General features: G+C 38.6%; 1 protein-coding gene across 1 annotated transcript in view; it reads left to right on the top strand.

Moving 5' to 3' along the window:
* The first annotated feature begins 4466 nt into the window (after nucleotides 1-4466).
* ANKRD31 (ankyrin repeat domain 31) overlaps nucleotides 4467-22882 on the top strand; it is a 121441-nt gene continuing 103025 nt past the window's right edge. Inside the window, 3 exon segments of the mRNA XM_065941561.1 lie at nucleotides 4467-4570; nucleotides 18059-18117; nucleotides 19925-20034. Of these exon segments, the coding sequence (XP_065797633.1) occupies nucleotides 4467-4570; nucleotides 18059-18117; nucleotides 19925-20034 (273 nt within the window).

Here is a 22882-nt window from a genome sequence, read left to right as displayed (position 1 = left end):
TTTCCCACATTTTGCAGTTTTTGAGAAAGGGTCTCACATATCCTGATTTTTCTGATTGCATAATATTCTCATGTAATTTTCAACTCACAAAACAGTTCTGATATGTGCTAAACACCGTATGAATTGTTTGGGGTGATGAACAATAACTTTTTTTTTAAAAATCCAAATCATTGAGAAAATGAGTGTTCTTCTAGGAAAATGTATTTTAAAATACTTACCATGAAATAGTCAGTGAAATACTTTTTCTACCTTTATTGTGGGAGGTGGTAAATAAAGTAATAAAGTGAAATGTGGGTTTACTTTCTTAGATATTAAAGTTGTATTATATTTATGATTAATTAAACCTTCCATAAAAGTCTCAAATCTTATAGTTCTGGGATCCAAAGTAACTGGGATGGTTAGGGAGTTTGGGATGGACATGTACACCTTGCCATATTTAAAATGGATGACTGATGAGACCTACTGTATAGCTTACGGAACTCTGCTGAATATTATGTGGCAGCCTGGATGGGGGAGGAGTCTGGGGGAGAATGGATACATGTAAACATATGGCTGGGTCTCTCCACTGTTCACCTGAAACTATCACCACGTTGTTAATCAGCTCTACCTCAATACAAAATAAAAGGTTAAAAAAAATAAAGTATCCTGGATAGAATGGGATGACATGAAGCTATAGGCAGGAATCTTCATTATAAAAGGCACATATATTGTGTAGCTACAAAATCCTGAGACCTGTTTTTCAAAATCCACATTTCCAAGCAATTCTCATCACATCACACGTTGTACATGCTCCACTTCCTGCTTGGTGCCTGAGTCTTGTCCCACGCTGCTCTCCCCCGCCTCCCCAGCTCCAGGCGCAGAAGACTCCTGGGATGTCTCAGAGCCTTTGCACTTGTGCTCATGTTGTAGGTCTTAGGTCAAATGTCACCTCAGAGAAGTGGTCTCTGACCGGGGTGTCTCATCAGCAGCCTCTCTCTTTCAGGCACAGACCACTCTCTGAGTTATCTCATTTATTCATGTACTTGTTTATCGTCTGCCTCATCCATTAAGACGAGAGGGCGGTAAAGGAAGGGCCCTAATTCCCAACCCTCCTCCAGGGCATTGATCCTCATGAACATTTGTGGCGAAGCGTATATGCTATTAGTCAGCTGCTGGTGGCTCAGACAGTAAAGCATCTGCCTGCAATGCAGGAGAGCCAGGTTCGATCCCTGGGTCAGGAAGATCCCCTGGAGAAGGAAATAGTGACCCACCCCAATACTCTTGCCTGGAAAATTCCATGGATGGAGAAGTTTGGTAGGCTACAGTCCATGGGGTCGCAAAGAGTTGGACACAACTGAGTGACTTCACTTTCACTTTCATATATGCTATCGGATATTCAAAACAAATTTAGGTCCTGAAATTTGAAATTTTCAGTGCCTAATGGAAATCTGAGGTGGTCAAGTTGGCACTCTACTTTTAATTCACCTTTAAAATAAGAATTCCCTAGTAGAACTTTTTCTTGAAAGTCTTATAGCTTAAATGAAAATTAAGAAATGAAAATTTAATTGAAGTCCTGAAGGATTATTTGATTTCATTTTATGAATTTATTACACAATATTATTCCTCAAAGATTCAAATTGTGATGTAATTAAATTATATTCTTTAATTTTTTACAATATTTGTTGGTTTAAAAAGGATACATGTCTCAAGGTTTTCTGGTTAATATACTATGTGTTAATATTTATATTAACCAGCAAAACATTTCCCTTCTTTAACCACTTGAATGTTTTCCCTATTCTTAGGGATACCTTAAATCTAATAAGGATTTCCTTTCCCTCTTTTTTATCCCATGATATGAAATTTTTGAAATAAACCAGGTCATTTGTCCTACATTTCTCACATTCTAGATTTGGTTAATTTTATCTTGCTAGGATTAACGCATTTTTCTGCTATTCCACCCTCCAGCCTCATATAACTGATAGTTAGATCTAGAGACTTGATTAGATTCAGGCTTTAAACTTTTATAGGGGCTTAGACTAGTTCATAGGTAGTGCTATTTATTCCTATTGTATCTTGCCAGTAGGAACATATTTGGTTGTCTCACTGTTAATGGTGTGTTCAGATTATCAGTGAATGTAAATGTAGTCAGCCTGATCTATGTGTTATAAAATTCCCCATCAGCCTTTTACCTGGGAATTTAGGATTATTTAATAGTGGAGGATGTAGGTGGAGAGGTGTTAAAAACACAAAGAGGTCTAGTTTTTTGCGTATTTATTACTATTCTGCCTGGCTTACGGGGTTGAGGTGAGGAATATTCAAATAAGTTTTTTTTTTTGTATATTAACTATAGGTAATTTTAGTTTATTTTTATTGAAGAACAGTTGATTTACAATATGGTGTTTCAGGTCTACAGCAAAGTAATTGAGATCTTTTCTCAGATTCTTTCCCATTATAGGTTATTGTAAGATATTGAATATAGTTCCTTGTGTTATACAATGAATCTTTGTTGTTTTTATATACCATTGTATCTGTTAATCTCACACTCTTAACTTATCCCTCCCCATCTCCCACTTTCCCCTCTGGTAACCATAAGTTTGTTTCAATGTCTGTGAGTCTGTTTTTGCTTTGTAAATAAATTAATTTGTATTATTTTTCCCACGTATAAGTGATATCATATAATATTTATCTTTCTCTGCTTTACTTCACTTAGTGTTTTTTTAGGCCCATCCATGTAGCTGCAAATGACAATATTTCACTCTTTATGACTGAGTACTGTTCCGGTGTGTGTGTGTCTTTCTTATCCATTCATCTATCCATGCATATCTGGGTTGCTTCCATGTCTTGTCTACTGCAAATAGTGCTGCCTTTAACATTGGGGTAAATGTATCTTTTTGAATTAGAGTTTTTGTCTTTTCCAGATATATGCCTACAAGCATGATTACTAGTTTTAGTTTTTAAAGGAATCTCCATACTGTTTTTCATAGTGGCTGTACCAATTTACATTCCCACCAACAGAGTAGGATTCCCCTTTCTCCACACTTTCTCCAGCATCAAATAGGTTTAAAAGACAACCACTGTTTTAGATAGTAGTGGCTTAAATAAGATCTAAACAGTAAAATAATAGTATGACAAAGCCACTGCATGTCCTGAAAAGTGAAGTAAATTGAGGAGTCAGAAAATCCTATTTCCTAACATTTACACGATAAACCTTTCAAGACTCAATATGTGGTTAGACCCTGAAGATTCCAGAGTGGGTACTAAACACTTGCCATGCAGAAGCAGCCTGTCATACTGGAGTCTTCCTCTCACTTGGCAGGTGGGGCCCACTTGGCTTTGTTTTAAATGAGTTTGAAGTAAAACTTTTTAACAGGCTGAAATCAAATATATAAAAATCTAGTCATTTCATGTAAAAATAATAATTGGTAATTTTTGGATGTTGCTAGGCACCCATATTTGGAGAAGGAAATGGCAACCCACTCCAATATTCTTGCCTGGAGAATTCCATGGACAGGGGAGCCTGGTGGGCTCCAGTCCATGGGGTCGCAAAGAGCGACCATCACTCACTCACTCAGGCAGTCATATTATTATAAAAATTAATAAAGGGAAAAAATAAAGCATTTAACCTGCCTTTCCTACACAATCTGTATTCCAGGGTAACCAAAGAGTTGATGAGGGGGAAAAAAAGAAATGCAAAATACATCAGTTATTAATAGATCAGTTGGTGATTTTAAAACTTCTAATATTTTTGTTTTTGCCTACTTAAGGCGACTTTGGGGGAAGGGGGTGTAAAAAAGGCAGCACTTGGTGGACTCAAAAGCACTCTTGGGGCTAAGATCACATTCTGGCTTCAGAAAAGTCTGTCAGAGGCGACAGTTCCTTTCGGGGTCTGCGGCTCATAAGCCTGGAGATGGCGCTGCACGGGGACCTGACCCAGTTTTCCCTCTCGGCCGGCAGCGTTAGGCAGGCTCGCCCCGCGGTCTGTCTGCGGCAACGCTTCCTGTCTGATCCCCGCGGCCGCAGCTCCAGTCCCTTGACCGCTGGACCCCAAAAGACAGGTGCGCAAAAAGGGTGAGATAGCAAGCCACTTCCTGAATCGCCGAGAAACCCTGGGCCCTCTGGCGCTCACTCGGCTAACTTCCGGCCGCTACCGGGGCGGGGCGTGACGGGGCGTGACGGGGCGGGGCGGGGCGGGGCCGACGTGCGGCGCGGCCGCGTGAGGCTCCCCCTGCCGGCCCGTGCGGTCACGCCGCGGCGCTGGCCTGCTTCCCTCACGACGCACTCGCGGCCTGAGGCGCTGCACTCGCAGAACAGGCGGGTCTCCCGCCAAGAATGTTATTAACTCATAATTTCTCCTGGCCCTCAGGACAATCTTTGTTTTGTGATTTCTACTTTTTTTAATTAAAAAACAATTTTTTTTTTTTTTTGGTTTTGCGGAAATGGAGGCGTTGGAGAAGGAGGATAAGAAAGACTCCGAGTGCGACGTGGAGATGGAGGAAGGCTCCCAGGCCGCAGACGGGGACAGCGATGGAACGGTGGTAGAGGGGTCTGTGACGGAGAGCGACCCCGAGGAAGAGGCGCTGCCCTGGAGAAGGTGACCGCCCTTGGGCCGGGGCCCTGGCGGCGGGTGGCCCTCGGAGATTTGAGGGGGAGGTGTTCCCCGCCAGACTGCGTGCAGGCGGGAGTAGACCTGTGGGGCGCCCAGGCCTGAGCTAAAAACTTTGTAGATAAAGACCCCAAAACCCTCCCCATACCCCTCACCTAGGACCGAATGAGCTTTATAGTTAGGTGGCGTTATGGCATTTTTAAAAAGCCTGCTTTCTTACCCTGGGCCTTTTTTGCACAGGCACAAAATTGTTGGGTCTAAACCCTTCATGCGTTAGGCTTCAAGCGACTCCTAACTCAGGTGTAAGGGGCGGTTCCTGATCTTTAAAGAAACGATCGTGCAATGGGGGAACTGGTTACTGCCAAACTGGAAACGGCTAGCTTTATAAGAATCAAGAGAAGATGATAGTTCCTTTCATAAAAACATAGCTAGTTCTCTGTGCTGTACACGGAGAAGATAAAAGAGAAGAGGCCACAGCCTTTGATAAACCTACAGGCCAGGATATCCATAAACAGATGGTTTCAATATTGTGTGGGAAGTTCAGGGTTGGAGGTAGGCGCAGGCAGGTTTAGGAGCCCAGAGCGGGGTTGAGTTCTGTAACTTATTTATTGATGTTTGGTTCCCTTGAGTTGCTGCACGTATGCTTTCCCCAGTTGCAGTCATTGGGGAGCTACTCTTTGTTGGGGTGCATGGGCTTCCTCATTGTGGTGGCTTCTCTTGTTGAGCATAGGCTGCCGGCACACCAGCTCTGGCTCAGTGGTTGTGGCACAGGGGGCTAACTGCCCCTCGGCATGTGAAATCTTCTCAGATCAGGGATCAAACCCGTGTCCCCTGCACTGACAGGTGGATGCCCGTCTGCTATACAGGGTTGGCTTCTGAGTAAAGGCTTGAAGGTGAATAGGAATTAAGTCAGAGGAAGAGGTTTTCAGGCCAAGGGAATTGCCTGCGTAAAGGTGTCGTGGTGAGACATAGCACTGTGTTATGTGTGCTGGAACATGCAAACAGTTAAGTATTACTGACGTGTTAAATGTTGTGATAGGTGTGGTGAAAGATGAACCTGGAGAGAAAGGTAGGATAAGGCCATGTGAGACTTCTTACAGCTTGTATGTGTCCTAGTAGGGAGTCTGTAAGATCTTAAGTGAGGGAGTAGCATAATCAGATTTTCATTCACTCATTCATGCCCTGGATTGGGGCTTTGTAAATTCCAAGTTTTATATTTATTTAAATATATATGAAGTTTTATAAATATAAATATAAAATATATAAACTTTATATAAATATAACATTTTATATTTATTTAAATCACTTCAGAATCCTGTTAAAAGGTGGACTCCAGTTCAGGAGTTCTAGAGTGGGGTTTGGGATTCTGCATTTCTGACAAGTGTCTGGGTTAAAGTTGATTCTGTTACAGCATGGGTTACCTTTTGCAAAGCACGGCTATGCAGGTTAGCTTTGGGATCAAAGTAGTAACAGACTGGGTTGATGAGAACTTGGCTAGGCAGAACCAGTGGGAACAGAGGGAAAAGGACAAATCTGAGAAATCTTTAGAAAGTAAATTTGGTAGGAAGTGGTGATTGACGTGATATGGAGGATGAGAGCTGGGCAGCAGTATAGGATGGTATTCAAATTTCTGACTCTTTTGTATATACAGACAGTAACATTTGCTCTTAATGGTATGTGGGGACCATTTTAACTAGGACATGAAGTCATAATAATCACTACATTCAAGATCCAGCACAGTTCTGTTACTAAAAAAAACCAAACCCTCCTTTGTGCTCACTGTCCCTTGTAGTCAAGCACCTCCTTCCCCATTTAAATCACATTTTCCATCTGTGTAATATAGCATCTTTTAAAATCTGTCTGCTTCCATTCCTTCTATCTTTGGTTTTTAGCAGTTTGATTATGGCATGTCTGGTAATGATTTTCTCTGTGTTCTTCCTGTTTGGTGGGGTTCACTGAGTTTCTTGAATCTGTAAATTTATGTCTTTCACCAAACTTGGGAAGTTTTCTGTCATGATTTCTTCATATATTTTTAATGTACTAGTCTTTTTCTTCTCTCTTTCTGGAATTTAAATGATGTGAATGCTAGACCTTCTGATAGTCTCCCAGATCCTTGAGGCTCTATTAACTGTTTCTGTTTTTTTTCTCTCTCAGTTCTTCGGACTGTATAATTTCTATTGCTTTGTGTTCAGATTCACTTAGCCTTTCCTATGTTATATCCATTCTGTTGAGACCATCCAGTGAATTTTTAATTTCAAGTATTATGTAATCAGTTCAATTCAGTCACTCAGTTGTGTCTGACTCTGTGACCCCATGGACTGCAGCAGGCTGGGCTTCCCTCTCTGTCACTAACTCCTGGAGCCTGCTCAAACTCATGTCCATTGAGTCGGTGATGCCATCCAACCGTCTCATCGTCTGTCGACCCCTTCTCCTTCTGCCTTTAGTCTTTCCCAGCATCACGGTCTTTTCCAGTGAGTCAGTTCTTTGCATCAGGTGGCCAAAATATTGGAACTTCAGCTTCAGCATCAGTCCTTCCAATGAATATTTAGGATGGACTGGTTGGATCTCCTTGCAGTCCAAGGGACTCTCAAGAATCTTCCCCAACACCACAGTTCAAAAGCATCAATTCTTTGGCACTCAGCTTTCTTTATCCCCCAATTCTCACTTTCATACATGACTACTGGGAAAACCATAACTTCGATTAGACGGAACTTTGTTGGCAATTATATTTCTTAAAATTTTCATTGGATTCTCTTTTATAGTTTTTATTTCTATGCTGAGAACTTCATTGTCACCCATTTGATAAATGTTTACCTTTATCTCATAGAGAATTATTTAAATAGGTGTTTTAAAATCTTTGTCTTATAATTCCAGCATCTGGACTGGACAGGCTGGGGCATTCAAATCGGTTATCTTTTCTTTCAAGTATTAGTCAGATTTTCCTTTTCTTTGCATGTCGAGTAATTCTGCATAATATCCTTTGTATTTTGAATGTTATATTTTGTACTCTTGTTCCTGTTAAAATCCGCTGGAGGGTGTTGAGTTTTGTTTGTTAGAAGAGACAGTCAGTCTGATTAGATCTGACTGCCCATTCTATTTTGCCTTCTGTGGGTGGTGGTTACATCAGTCCAATTTCCAAAAGCCTTTACTATGCTGTTTGAGTCTGTCTGACTCATGTACCATTCAGGGGTTCATCTGGAATTTCGGAAGTAGTTAATATCATAGTTCAATTCTCTAAGCCCTTATTAGGCTTTTTTGAATCTGTTCTGCAAGTGGACAGCTCAGAGTTGAGGTTAAGACTTGTTCAGTCGCTGAGTCATGTCTTGACTCTTTGAAGCCCTATGGACTGTAGCACACCAGGCTCCAAACTATCTTCTAGAGTTTGCTAAAATTCATGTCCATTAAGTTGGTGATGCTACCTAGCCATTTCATCCTCTTTCGTCCCCTTTTCCTTCTTCCCTCAATCTTTCCCAGCGTTAGGGTCTTTTCCAGTGAGTCAGCTCTTCACATCAGGGGGCCAAAGTGTTGGAGCTTCACTTTTAGCATCAGTCCTTCCGATGGATATTCAGTTGTTTTCCTTTAGGACTGACTGGTTTGATCTCCTTGCAGTCTAAGGCAATCTTCTCCAGCACCACAATTCAAAAGCGTTACTTCTTCAGCATTCAGCCTTCTTTATGGTTCAGCTTTCACATCCATGCATGACTTGGAAAAATCATAGCTTTGAATATATGAACCTTTGTTGGCAAAGTGATGTTTCTGCTTTTTAATATACTGTCTAGGTTTGTCATAGCTTTCCTTCCAGGAGCAAACATCTTTTAATTTCATGGTTGCAGTCACCACCTGCAATGATTTTAGAGCCCAAGAAAATAAAATGTGTCACTGCTTCCACTTTTCCTGTTCTATTTTCCATAAAATGATGGGACTGGATGCCATAATCTTTGTTTTCTTTATGTTGAGTTTCAAGCCAGCTTTTTCACTCTCCTCTTTCGCCCTCTCCAAGAGGCTGTTTAGTCCCTCTTCACTTTGTGCCATTAGAGTGGTATCTTCTGCCTATCTAGGGCTGTTGATATTTCTCCTGGCCATCTGGATTCCAGCTTGTGCTTCATCCAGCCCGGCATTTCTTGTGATGTACTCTGCATATAAGATAAATAAGCAAGGTGACAATATAAAACCTTGTTGTACTCCTTTCCCAATTTTGAACCAGTCCACTGTTACATGTAAACTTTAACTTTTGCTGTTTGATCCTCATACAGATTTCTCTTGAGAAAAGTAAGGTATGATGGTCTGGTACTCCTATCTCTTTATGGGTTTTCCACAGTTTATTGTGATCTACAGAGTAGGAGCCGTTAGCCTAGTCAATGAAGCAGAAGTAGATGTTTTTCTTGAGTTCCCTTGCTCTCTCTATGATCCAGTGGATGAAGACAATTTGATCGCTGGTTCCTCTGCCTTTTCTAAACCCAGCTTGTACATCTGGAAGTTCTTGGTTCATGTATTATTGAGGTCTAACTTGAAGGGTTTTGAGCATTATCTTGCTAGCGTGTGAAATGAGTGCAATTGTTTGGTAGTTTGAACATTCTTTGGCATTGCCCATCTTTGGGATAGAAATTAAAACTGACCCTTTTCCATCCTTTGGCTACCGCTTAGTTTGCCAAATTTGCTGGCATTTTGAGTGCAGTATTTTAACAGTGTCATCTTTTAGGATTTGAAATAACTCATCTGGAATTCCATTATTTCACCAGCTTTGTTCATAATAATGCTTCCTAAGGCCTACTTGACTTCACACGCCAGGGTGTCCAGCTTTAGGTGAATGACCACACCTTCATGATTACCCAGATCTTTAAGACCTTTCTTGTATCGTTCTGTGTATTCTTGCTACCTCTTCTTAATCTCTTCTGCTTTTGTTAGGCCCTTACCATTTCTGTACATTATTGTGCCCATTTTTATATGAAATGTTCCCTTGATATCTCCAATTTTCTTGAAGAGATCTCTAGTCTTTCCCATTGTATTGTTTTCCTCTATCTCTTTGCATCGTTCCTTTAAGAACGCCTCAGACTTACGTTGGATCACATACAGAATTAGATGGTCCCCCTCCCTGCTTTCTTTTCTCCAGGATTTTCATGCACCATCTCCTCCCTGTACCCCCACATGTGGGTTTATGTGACCAGGAAGATGGATTTCTTTCAGTGTCAGCCTTTCATTGTAGAGTAGTTCCCTGCAACTGGGGCCATCTTCAGGGCAAAGTGTTAAAAAAAAATAGATTCTTTTCATACTTTTGGGAGTATGGTTCCTCTAGGAGGAGAGAAACAGGTTTTCTCTTGAGTTTTAAGTGTCCAAGCTACCATAGTTGGTAGCAGTGTCGCTCTGAAGCTATAAAGAGAAAACAGCAAAACTCAAGGACTTCCCTCACACCTTCTGGTGTTCAGGGGTCCCTTTCTCTAATTTTCTCGATAAAGCTAGGAAGGGTTTCTCCTGAAGTTTTTGGTATCTGTGCCCACTGTGCAGTTCTAGGTTTAGTAAGTAAGTAAGTAAGTAAGTAAGTGTTAGTCACTCAATCGTGCCTGACACTTTGTGACCCCATGGACTGCAGCCCATCAGGCTCCTCTGTCCATGAGATTTTCTAGGCAAGGATACTGGAGTGGGTTGCTGTTTCCTTTTCCAGGGGATCTTCCCAACCCAGGGATCAAACCCGGGTCTCCTGCACTGCAGGTAGATTCTTTACCAACTGAGCTACAAGGGAAGCCCCTGCTAGGTTTAGGCTTAGGGTCAAAGCTGGAAACAAAAAAAATAAGAGCAAAAAACTGAACCAAAAAATTCAAGCAAACCATGAGACTCGCTTACTACAAGGCTGCTATTTAGATTTTAGTTTCAGTCCCCAGTTTAACTACTATTGTTTACTTTTCAAATTACTCAGGTAGCTTTTAAAAAATATTCTACTAGAGTTTTTAGTTGTGATGAGTGGAGAACTAGGCTATAGATGGCTCACTGTGTCATGGCTAACCAATCTTTTTTTCCCCCTCTAATTCACTTTGAAATGATTCTCTGTAGTGCCATATAAACATCATTCTTTCAGACCTCATAGCTCAGGGTTAAAAATTAGTGTTCTTTTTATTGGTATAGAAATACAGTAAAGTCTAAGCATTGCTGGAGCTGAATGCCATTGCTTTTTTTCCTCCCTGCATCTTCTTTGCTTACTTGGATGCAATTTATTCTGTTTTTCATGCCCAAGCTTCCAACTTTGACCGACAAGAGAAGAATAGGTCTTAGAAGAGTTGAGAACAGGCAAAACATACAGTTTCACATAGTTAAATAATCCTTAAATGTTGCAGCTATTAAGGTGCTTTTGCTAAAGTCTGAGAAAGGGTTTGACGACCAGTGGAATTACATAAAGCAAGGCCTTCAAAGAATGAGGATGCCATAACTGTGTCTGAAAAGTACTCTGAGAGCCTGGACTTGGTCCTAACCCTTATGAAACTGGAAAATGCATCCAGTTTCTTTTATGTCTTGGTAGATGTTGCTACTAATCTGTAAGAATTTAAATCACTGACTAATAAGATTTTGTTTGCTTGTTTTTTGTTTACTTAGAGGCAGAATTTATTCTCTATCTCGTCCTCTGTCCTCTGTTCTTGACAGAGGATGAGATGGCTGGAGGGGATCACTGACTCAATTGACATGAATTTGAGCAAGCTCTGGGAGATGGTGAAGTACAGGGAATCATGGCGTGCTGCTCCATGGGGTTGCAAGGAGTCAGACACGACTGAGTGACTGAACAACAACAAGGATTCATTTTTCTTATATGTGCACTGAGAGAACCCTTTATCAATCCTTAATTTCTGTCTCAGCCTCTGGTAAATATTAACTGCTCAACAGCATTTAAATAATGCATCTCAAACTAATCCTGTTCAATAAATTTAAACAGAACCACTTTCTAAGATAGTTCATTATTACATAGATTTAGATATATGTTCAGGTCAAATCATATTCTCTGAACATTATAAGTGCATATAAAGGCTAATTGATTAAAATACCCTGCAAAATGAGTGTTCATTCTGTCCTTTAAGATAGGCTAGCACTGTCCTCGTGAATTGTCTAGATAAGAAATACTTGTTATAAAGGGTACAGTTGCAGAAGGGAAAAATATAAAGCAAGATACAATGAGACAATGAATAATTGGACTAAAATAGCTAAAGAAAGCAACATTTTGGGTCAGGATCTATGTCAAAATAATGACTTCTCCAATGATTAAAATAGAATGGTGCCAAGTACTATTCTTAAAACTGTTAACTCTGAGAGAAGAGAGAGAGCAAAATTAGCTTCAGTAGTGGGCATCAGTCCGCCATGGCCAGCAGTCACTCTCTGCAGCTGATGCAGGGTCAGTGGCTTGCACACTCCCCTCTGGTGCCACCGAACAAAGGACTTCATCCTCTCCCCACAGAGGACACGTGGAGTAGTGGGGTTGGCCAACCACCATATGACTTACACTTTTAAACAGAACAGAGGAGTCCACCCTGAGGCTAAACAGGGAAGTGTATTCCCATACAAGGTGGTAAGTCCAGTACAGGCTGGGAGGACTCTGTCTTTTAGTAGGAAAATGTTCCAGACCCAAGGCCTAGCAGGGGTGAAAGATGGTATGCGCACGACTGCCTTTCTCACCACATTCTTTGTTATCTCCTGTAGAAAGTACACATATTGCCTCCTCAATTGAATCAGATCAAACCTCTTGATCTAATAACTGGTTTACAGGGAATAGATAGGACAGAGGAGCATGTGAAATGACATGCAGTCTTCAAATTCCAAATGTGGGAAACTATCTGGGAAAAACAACCCAGTTTCTTCAACAAATAAATTGTAAGGGGCATAACGTACAGATTTTAAAAGAGACTTAAGAAACATACAACCAAATGCAATGTGTGTATCTTGTTTGGATCCCTGTATGAACAAAACCATTGTAAAAAGACAGGGAAATCTGACTGTCATGTTTGTTAGTTTGCATTGCTGTATGACAGCTTACTCCACAAACTGTATTAACTTCTTAAAGCAGTAAACATGTTGTGTAGTTTCTGTGGGTCAGGAGTCGAGGAGTGGCTTAACTCCTTAACTCAGAAGGAGTTAAACATTCATCTCAAGGTTTCATGAGAAGGAGCCACTATCTAAGTGGTAGCTGTGAAATTCAGTTCCTTTTCTGGCTTTTGACTTTAGTCTTTGGCTCCTCTCTGTTGACAGGGGGCCTCCCTTAGTTTCCTGCTGTGTTGGCTTCTGCAAAGGACACCCACAACATGGCAGGCTGGCTTCCACAAGAGAGAAACAGAAAGAGGATGAGAGAATAAGATGGAAGCCAGTGTCTTTTTGTAACCTAACCTCAGAGGTCACATCCCAACCTGTTTGCTGTATTTTGTTTACGAGAAGAGTCTCTGGATCCAGTCCATACTCAAGGATAAATACCATATACAAGGGTACAAATACTGAGAGCCATTAAAGAGGTTGCTTACTGTAGACTATATAAGTTTAATAATATCAAGTAATTATTAACTTTGTTAAGTATGAAGTTTTGGCTGCTTTTTTAAAGGTGTGATTATTATGGTTATGTTAAAAGAGTCCTTATCTTTTAGAGTTGAATACTGAAATATTTCCAGATGAAATGGAATAAGATGTTCAGGATTTGCTTTAAAAATAATCTAGTAAGAGACTCACAGTGGGTGGAGAGGATGGCAAGGGTTATAGAGGAAGCAGGAATGGCTGTGCACCGATAATTATTGCACTCGGATGGTGAGTGTACTGTTGTCTGTAGTTTTCCGTAAAAAGGTAAAATGAGTAAGTAAAAAAGAAAACAACAAAAAAAAACACCTCTTTTCAAATCATATATTTATGCCTTAGTACATGGTTACATTCTTGGATTCTGGGAAGATTTTAAAACTTTAAAAAAAATTTTTAATTAAATTTTAATTTTAATTTTTTAATTAAAAAAATTTTAATTGTGATATATATATAATATATATCTATATTATATATATATAATATAGAATAACATTTTAACCATTTCATTATATATATATAACCATCTCATTATATATATATATCTATATATATATAATATCTATCTCTCTCTATATATATAATATAGAATAGCATTTTAACCATTTTCAAGTGTATAATTCAGTGGCATTAAATACATTCACACTGTTGTGCAGCCATCACTACTAGTTTTCTCTAGAATTTTTTCATCTTCCCAAATTGACACTGTGTATAATACCTCCCCATTCTTCCCTTCCTTCAGCCCTTGGCAACCAGCATTCTCCTTTCTGTTTCTATGAATCTGATTACTCTCTGTACCTCATGTAAGTGGAATTATACCATTTTTGTTCCTTTGTGTCTGGTTTTTTTCACTTAATATGATTGATGTCTTTAAGGTCTGTCCATGATGTAGCATGTATTAGTATTTTCTTCCTTTTTAAGACTGAAAAATATTCCACTGTATGTAGGTTCCACACTGTTTATTTACTCATCTGTCAATGGACACTTTGTCAATGTTCACCTTTTAGCTGTTGTGAATAGTGTTTCTGTGAACATAAGTGTACAAATTCAGGTCTCGGCTTTCAGTTGTTTTGTGTACACACACAGAAATGGAATTACTAGATCAAATTGTAAATCTGTGTCTAATTTTTTGAGGACCCACCATACTGTTTTCCACAGTGGCTGTACCAATTTATATTCCCAGTAGCAATATACAGGAGTTTCAGTTTTTCCATATACTTGCCACACTTGTTACTTTTGTTTTTTGTTTGTTTATTTGTTTTTGGTTGGTGTGAAGTGGTACCTCATTATGGTTTTCTTAATACTTAGTATTGTTGAGCATTTTTCATGTTGCTAAGAGAAATTTCAGTAACCTCAGATATGCAGATGACACCACCTTTATGGCAGAAAGCAAAGAGGAAGTAAAGAGCCTCTTGATGAAGGTGAAAGAGGAGAGTGAAAAAGCTGGCTTAAAGCTCAACATTCAGAAAACTAAGATCATGGCATCCAGTCCCATCACTTCATGGCAAATAAATGGGGAAACAGTGGAAACAGTGATTAGACTTTCTTTTCTTGGGCTCCAAAATCACTGCAGATGGTGGTGCCTGCAGCCATGAAATTAAAAGGCGCTTGCTCCTTGGAAGAAAAGCTATGACAGACCTAGGCAGCATATTAAAAAGCAGACATATTACTTTGCCAACAAAGGTCCATCTAGTCAAAGTTATGGTTTTTCCAGTAGTCATGTGTGGATGTGAGAGTTGGACCGTAATGAAAGCTGAGTGCCGAAGAATTGATACTTTTAAGCTGTGTTGTTAGAGAAGACTCTCAAGAGTCCCCTGGACTGCGAGGAGATCAAACCAGTCAATCCTAAAGGAAATCAGTCATGAATGCTCGTTGGAAGGACTGATGCTGAAGCTGCAGCTCCAGTACTCTGGCCACCTGTTGCAAAGGGCTGACTCATTGGAAAAGACCCTGATGCTGGCAAAGATTGAAGGCAGGAGGAGAAGGGGACGACAGAGGATGAGATGGTTGGATGGCATCACTGACTCGATGGAGATGAGTTTGAGCATGCTGTGGGAGTGGGTGATGGACAGGGAGGCCTAGCGTGCTGCAGTCCATGGGGTCGCAAAGAGTCACACATGACTGAGCGACTGAACTGAACTGATTTGTATATCCTCTTTGGAGAAGTGTCTATTCAAATACTTTGCCCATTTTTTTCATTCTTTAAAGGTTTTTTAAACAGGAGAAATTCTTAGTAGCATACTTAGAGTGATATATAGTAGCATACTTAGAATGCTCTGCTTAGTAGCATACTTGCCATGATATATCTTGGCTATTTTTATCCCTCACCAGATCTGAAGCTTCTTGAGAACAAGGACTATCTTTTTTATTTACCTTGGTGCTGCCTAGAACATAGTAAGATGTGAATCCAAAACTTAAATTTCTGTAATTTATGTTCTGAAAATATATACTTGAATTTAACCCTGACATCTTAAATTCTCTGTGATGTAGAGAAAGGTGAATGAAGAAAACCCACCAGCACTGGTTCCTTCACATCTCCTCATTTCACTTCTGTTCAAAAACTGTATTGCTGTTTTCCCCTTACTCCAAAATATCCAAAATTAGCAGAGTATTTATTTAAAAAGAACATCAGCAGACGAATAAGTCTTAATTTTCATCTTGAATAAGTTTTTAAAGTTTATTTTTTAACTGAAGGATAATTGCTTTGCAGAATTCTGTTGTTTTCTGTCAAACATCAACAAGAATCAGCCATAGGTACACCCATGTCCCCTCCCTCCCAAAGCCTCCTCCCATCTCCTCCCCACCCCACCTGTCTAGATTTTCACAGAGCCCCTGTTTGAGTTCCCTGAGTCAAACTGCAAATTCTTGTTGGCTGTCTATTTTACATATGGTAATTAAGTTTCCATGTTACTGCCTCCATACTTCTCACTCTCCCTCCTCACATCCCCCATGGCCATCTGCTCTCTCTTTCTGTTTCTCCATTGCTGCCCTGCAGATAAATTCATCAGTACCATCTTTCTAGATTCCATATATATGCGTTAGTATATGATATTTATATTTGTCTTTCTGATTTATTTCATTCTGTATAGTAGCCTCATTAGAAACTGACTCAAATGCACTCCTTTTTATGGCTGAGTAATATTCCATTGCATACCACACCTTCTTTATCCATTCATCTGTTGATGGGCATCTAGGTTGCTTCCATGTTCTAGCTGTTGTAAATAGTGCTGCAGTGAACAATGGGATACATGTGTCTTTTTCAGTTTTGGTTTCCTCAGGGTATATGCCTAGGAGTGGGATTGCTGGGTCATATAGTGGTTTTATTCCTAGTTTTTTAAAGAAATCTCCATACTGTCTTCCATAGTGGCTGTATCAATTTACATTCCCACTGGCAAGATGGTTCCCTTTTCTCCACACCCTCTCCAGCATTTATTATTTGTAGAATTTTTGATGATGGCCATTCTGACTGGTGTGAAATGGTATCTCACTGTAGTTTTGATTTACATTTCTCTCATAATGAGCAATGTTGAGCCTCTTTTCATATGTTTTGTTAGTCATCTGTATGTCTTTGGAGAAATGTCTTTTTAGGTCTTTTTCCCAGTTTTTGATTGGATTGTTAGTTTTTCTGGTATTGAGTTGTATGAGCTGCTTGTATATTTTAGAAATTAATTCTTTGTCAGTTGTTTCCTTTGCTATTATTTTCTTCCATTCTGAGGGTTGTCTTTTCACCTTGTTTGTAGTTTCCTTTGCTGTGCAAAAGCTTTTAAGTTTCATTCAGTTCAGTTCAGTTTAGTCGCTCAGTCGTGTCTGACTCTTTGCGACCCCATGAATCACAGCACTCCAGGCCTCCCTGTCCATCACCAACTCCCGGAGTTTACTCAAACTCATGTCCATTGAGTTGGTGATGCCATCCAGCCATCTCATCCTCTGTCATCCCCTTCTCCTCCTGCCCCCAATCCCTCCCAGCATCAGGATCTTTTCCAATGAGTCAACTCTTCGCATGAGGTGGCCAAAGTATTGGAATTTCAGCTTCAGCATCAGTCCTTCCAATGAACACCCAGGATTGATCTCCTTAAGTTTCATTAGGTCCCACTTATTTATTTTTGCTTTTATTTCCATTACTCTAGGAGGTGGGTCATAGAGAATCTTGCTTTGATTTATGTCATCAATTGTTCTGCCTATATTTTCCTCTAAGAGTTTTATAGTTTCTGGTCTTACATTTAGGTCTTTAATTCATTTTGAGTTTATCTTTGTGTGGCATTAGGAGGGCTTGCATGGTGGCTCAGAAGGTAAAGAATCTGCCTGCAATATGGAAGACCTGGGTTCGACCGTGGGTTGGGAAGATTCCCTGGAGAAAGAAATGGCAACCCACTCCAGTATTTTTGCCTGGAAAATCCCCATGGACAGGGGAGACTGGCGGGCTACAGTCCAGGAGGTCGAAAAGAGTTGGACACGACTGAGTGACTAAGCACATGGCGTTAGGAAGTGTTCTGATTTCATTCTGTTACTCGTAACTGTCCAGTTTTCCACAAAAAGCTGTCCTTATTGAAGAGGCTATCTTTGCCCCAATTTATACTCCTGCCTCCTTTGTCAAAAATAGGGTACCCATAGGTGCGTGGGTCATCTTGGATAAGTTTTAATTTAAAGACTATATTTTTGAAAAAATGCATTGATATAGAATATTAATAGTGGTATAACTAGGAATCTTAGCAAATTTAATTATAATTTTTAGGAGTAGTTTACATTGAACTATGTTAAAAGTTTATTCACTTAATCATTTTGCAGTGCATGCTGTGTATCATCACATTGTGTAACTTAAACTTATGCAATATTATATGTCAGTTACATCTCAGTAAAACTGGAAAAAAAACTTAAATGACAGTTGAATTGTTAGTCTTTGTTTAAGAAATATCATAACATCTATACCTTCTTTTTTGTTTTTGAAAGTTTGCTTTTTAATCAAGACACGTCTCTTAGATCTGAGCTCAGTCTCCATCCCAGTAAAGGTGAGAAATAATTCTTTTCACTAAGTAATCCCTTTAATTTTCCAAGTGTTATTATTCTATTAACTTCTTTCATATTTAGTCTTATTCTTTAACTTTACATAGAATTAATTTCTTACAGGCATCTGTAACAGATCTTAAGATCTGTTGTTATAAGGATAGGAATGGGGTTTGTAACTTCTGGAAGATGTTTATGACTCCTAAAGAGGGCTACAGGTATGTGGAAGTAGTGCTGGGGTAGCAATTCTCCCCCCAGAGATTTCCCACTTAACCCTCGAACTTTCCTATTTGCAGCGTGAATAATACTTTTTAATAATCAGTCTGATTCTTTCAGACTAAAATTGAGGTACAGGTATCCTTGGTATATATTTTTTAAAAAGAGTCTTTCACTTACAAATTCTCCAAACCTCCTGAGTCCACTTCTAGATCAATATTTACACTTCCAGAAAAATCTATCACTGATTGTTGCAGTTCAGAAAGATCAATTTTGCAGAAAGTCATTCAAATAGTGTGTTATTTCCTCTTATGATTCTTCCTGTGAGCCATTTTTTATTGGAGGATATCTGGAAATAGGTGTAGGATGGAAGGAAAATATCCTCAGCGTCTTGAAAATCTTGGTGCATGCACTTGTGCCTAGATATCCGTGGGGGATTGTTCACAGGAGCCCCTGTATATACCCAAATCCTCAAGTCTTGTAGTTGGCCCTCCCATCTGTGTAGTACACGTTCACAGATTCCACCAGCTGTGAATTGTAAACGCAGTATACAATTTCATGTATGGTTGGTGGAATCTGTGGATGCCAAACTCACGGATGTGAAGGGCCGAATGTATGTCCATTAAAAAACATCCTTGTTTCAGTGGACCATGTTTAAGGTAGTTCAAACCCCCTGTTATTCAAGGGTCAGCTGTAGTTCACAAAGTCTTCGCTCTACATCGTCTCACCTGATACTGGCAAATGACAGTTTGATCTTGAAACAGTTTTTCGTACATGTAATTGGAAGGAATAGTGCATAATATTGGTCTCCAAAATGTATTCTTATGATGTATAAAATGCCACTAAGAAGAAGTTAGATATCTGTTTCAATATTCCAACAAAGATTTTTCTGTTTGCTTCCCTTCCCTTTTCCAAATGGTGTATAGACCTTAATTATTTTGCTAATTATTAAAAGTATAACATTTTAAAAGTATAATATTATATAATGTAGAAAGTGAAAGATCCCATCTCCTACTTTTCTCTGTTAACTTAGCGCCTTACAGTTTCCAATGTTTAGTATTTGTGTTTTTTCCTAGATATTTGTGTACCAATATAAATATGTTTTTTAGTAATTAGTATTGTCCTACATATATTTTTTCTTTGTTGTATTGATTTACCTCAGCCTGTTAAATTGAATGAACCTTTATATAATGATTTGATAATGTTTGCTGTTTCTCAGTATGTTGCCTTCTTTTCTGATTATTTCCTTAGAATAAGCAGCTAAAATTAATTTGATTTTAAAGAATGAACACATGTCAGATTTTGACATATATTGCCTCCTGTGAAAGTTGACTTTTTCTTTCTAGATCCAACACAGGACGTATGCGATCTTTGCCAAACTGGTAAGTAAAACGTATCTGTTTATTTTAATTTCCTTTTTTGAAGAGTACCAAGGTTAGGCATATTTTAATATTGACCATTTATAGTTGTGTGTGTGTGTGTGTGTGTGTGTGTGTGTGTGTGTGTGTGTGTGTGTGTAAGTGAATTGCTTTGGGTCATTGTTAAAGTAGAGCAATAAAACTATTGCAAGTGACCTGTGATTGTGTTTCATTTTAGGCGCATCTTCTCCAGAGATTCAGTTTAGATTCAAATTCAGAGAGGATCCATGGGAGCAAATGAGTAAAAGTCAGACGATGCTTATTCTTATTGAGGATGCAGTCTTACAGGTATGCAGCATACTGATTAAATGCATGCTTTTTAAAAATTAGTAATGCGATTTGAAATAAGGGCAAATTACTCATGATTAATTCTTTTTGCTATTGTTTGCTTCTTTCTTTCTTACTCAGTTTTTTCCCATTTCTTAGCCAGTCACTCTGTTTCTTATGTAAAAGTCAAATGTTTTAGGTTCTTTTTCTTTTATTTATTTCTCTTTCTGATAGAAATGTGGAATTGAGAAGGTTAAAATAGGCTAAAATAAGATATAATAATTAGCAATTTTTCTCTCTGTTGTATGTTAGAGGTCACCTTAAATTTGTGAATAGGATACTACTCTGTGTGGCAACATTTGAGATACAGGCCACTGAAAGACCCCTCTACTGTCCTGTGTGTGTGGGAGAGAGAGAGAGAGAGTGCAGGTGTGCAGGCCTACACTTAGATACACAAGTTTTCACTTGTTTCTTTTTAATGCAGTCACCATGGGGAAAAGTAAGGGATGGTTCATTTAGCACCTTGCCGTAAGTAAGTTAGCTAACCAGAGATAAGTACAGAGTCTTAAGGAATGGAAGAGAGAATACATGTATTTTAATAGCAGAAATTGACAGCAGTTTCAAAGAGGGACTGTGAGGGTCTATTTGATATTGTCCCTAGGAAGGTGTATAGCTTGTATAACTAGTCAAAAGAGAAACATACAACACCAAATGTTTTTTTAAAAGCTGGAGATAGCTGTATTTAGTTTCTAACAGTTCATTTAGATATCAGTTTTATAACTTCTGAATTAAGAAGAAAGAAAATTTCCCCCTTTAGCTTTAGTAACTGTGAAATGGGAAATAAAAATTAAATTTTTTCTCTTTATCTCAGAAACATTTATTATGTGACTATTATACTTGGCTCTAGATTGTACCTCAGAATGGCGATTTTAAAAGCTCGATTACCAAACTTATCTGGTAATCAATCTATTTAAAAATATAGACTCTCAGACTCATATTTGAGTAGAACCTAGGACTCTCCATTTTTCAAAAGCCTCCAAAGAAACTTCTAATGATCAGCTAGATTGAAACAATTGCCTTAGAGGACTATCTTTCAAAGATTTTTTCATCAGATTGTAAATCAGCTATCTGCTGACCATGGGCTTCTTAAGAAGGTTATATGAAGTCTTTGGTATTTGTCCTTTTTTTGCCTTCATAGAATTTCATTGGTAGTAAAATAGGTACCTCCTTTAACTTTTCTCTGCCTCTTCCCCATTTTTTTTTTTTTACAGGAAGTTAAGCCATGTTATCAAAGTGTTAAACATCTGTAGCAAATTTTAATTAGTGTTATTTTTTTAATTGACAGATACTGCTACTTTCACAGTTTTTTTATTTTATTCTTTGAAAATAAACCTTTAGAAATTTAACTATGTGAGAAATACTGAATTTATCAAATAAATAGACCAGGAAAGGCACTGGCCTCTTTAAATAACTTCCCAAAGTTAATTTAAAGAAAAAAATATGTATTGCTTCACAACTTGAATATATATTGTTTCAAAACCTGATGTTAAGTAAATTCTAAATAATTCAGTTACTAAACAGATTTCTAATAAAATTTTCATTAAAACTCAAATATAATACTGACATTTCAACCTCAAACTATTTTAGAAATGATGAGGTTGGAAATGACATACACACACCACTGTGTATCAAATAGACAACTAATGGGGACCTGCTGTTTAGCACAGGGAACTCTATTCAGTGATCTGTGGTGACCTCAAAGGAGCCAAATCTAAGAAAGAGGGGATATGTGTATACACATAAGTGATTCACTTTACTGTACGGCAGAGACTAACACAGCATTAAAGTTGTAGTAAACATGTAGTAAAGCAACTATACTCCAATAAAAATTTTTTTTAAAAAATGGTGGAACATTTTAAGTAAAGGCAAACTGTGAAGATGATAGTGAGAATCTTTGGTTTGACAAGTACCATGCTAATTTTTAAAAACATAAGGAGAAGTGTTTTAAAATATCTCATACTCATCATTTTTGTTGGGTCTTGCAGTACCTTTTCTTGTTCTTTATAGGTGCTATATGGCAAGCAGTTTTTAAATTTTACATAGAAATTTTTAAAATTTTGGAGAGCTTAGTAGTATGTCTGAAGAGATAATTGGAGACATTACTATCAAAATTAGAAGATATAATAGTTAATTTTACATGTTGACTGGACCATTGGATACACAAATAGTTAGTCAGACAATATTCTGGGAGTTTCTTTGAGGATGTTTTTGAATGAGATTGACATTTAAGTCAGTGAATTTGGGTAAATCAGATTGCCCTCCGTAATTGAATGGGCCGATTATGGATGAGGGTGGGCTTCATTCATCCAGTTGAAGGCCTGTATAGAAGAAAGAGATCAGCCTCCCTGAGCAAGAGAGATTTCTCCAGCAGAGAGCCTTTGAACTTTATCTCTACTGTCAGCTTTCTTGGGTCTTGAGCCTGATAGCCCACATTGCAGATCTGGACTTGCCAGTTTCCATAATTAAATGAGCCAGTTAGGACACATCTCTTACTCTGTATATACATATCCTATTACTTCTGTTTCTCTGGAAAACCCTGACTAATACAATAGGCACCATTGATCTTACTATTAATATAATTAGCTTTTAATCATCTGGAAAATTCTTATTTGACAGGGAATAATGATTAATCTTGTGATTATTGCCATCAGGCTGCCTCTTCCATCTTCTGCTCTCTGAAATGCTATCTAAGAGTTCTGAGTCAGGTTGAATTTCTCTTTTCCTTTCCATTATGCAGTATCTACCTTCCACCCTTATCCATATGTAAAGGTGAAATCAGTTAAAACGAACATTGCTGCTGCTGCTACTG

Source organism: Muntiacus reevesi, chromosome 7, assembly GCF_963930625.1.
Source record: "Muntiacus reevesi chromosome 7, mMunRee1.1, whole genome shotgun sequence".
Taxonomy (NCBI): Eukaryota; Metazoa; Chordata; class Mammalia; order Artiodactyla; family Cervidae; genus Muntiacus; species Muntiacus reevesi.
Note: the sequence above shows the minus strand (reverse complement) of the source record. Positions and strands in the feature narration are given on the sequence as shown.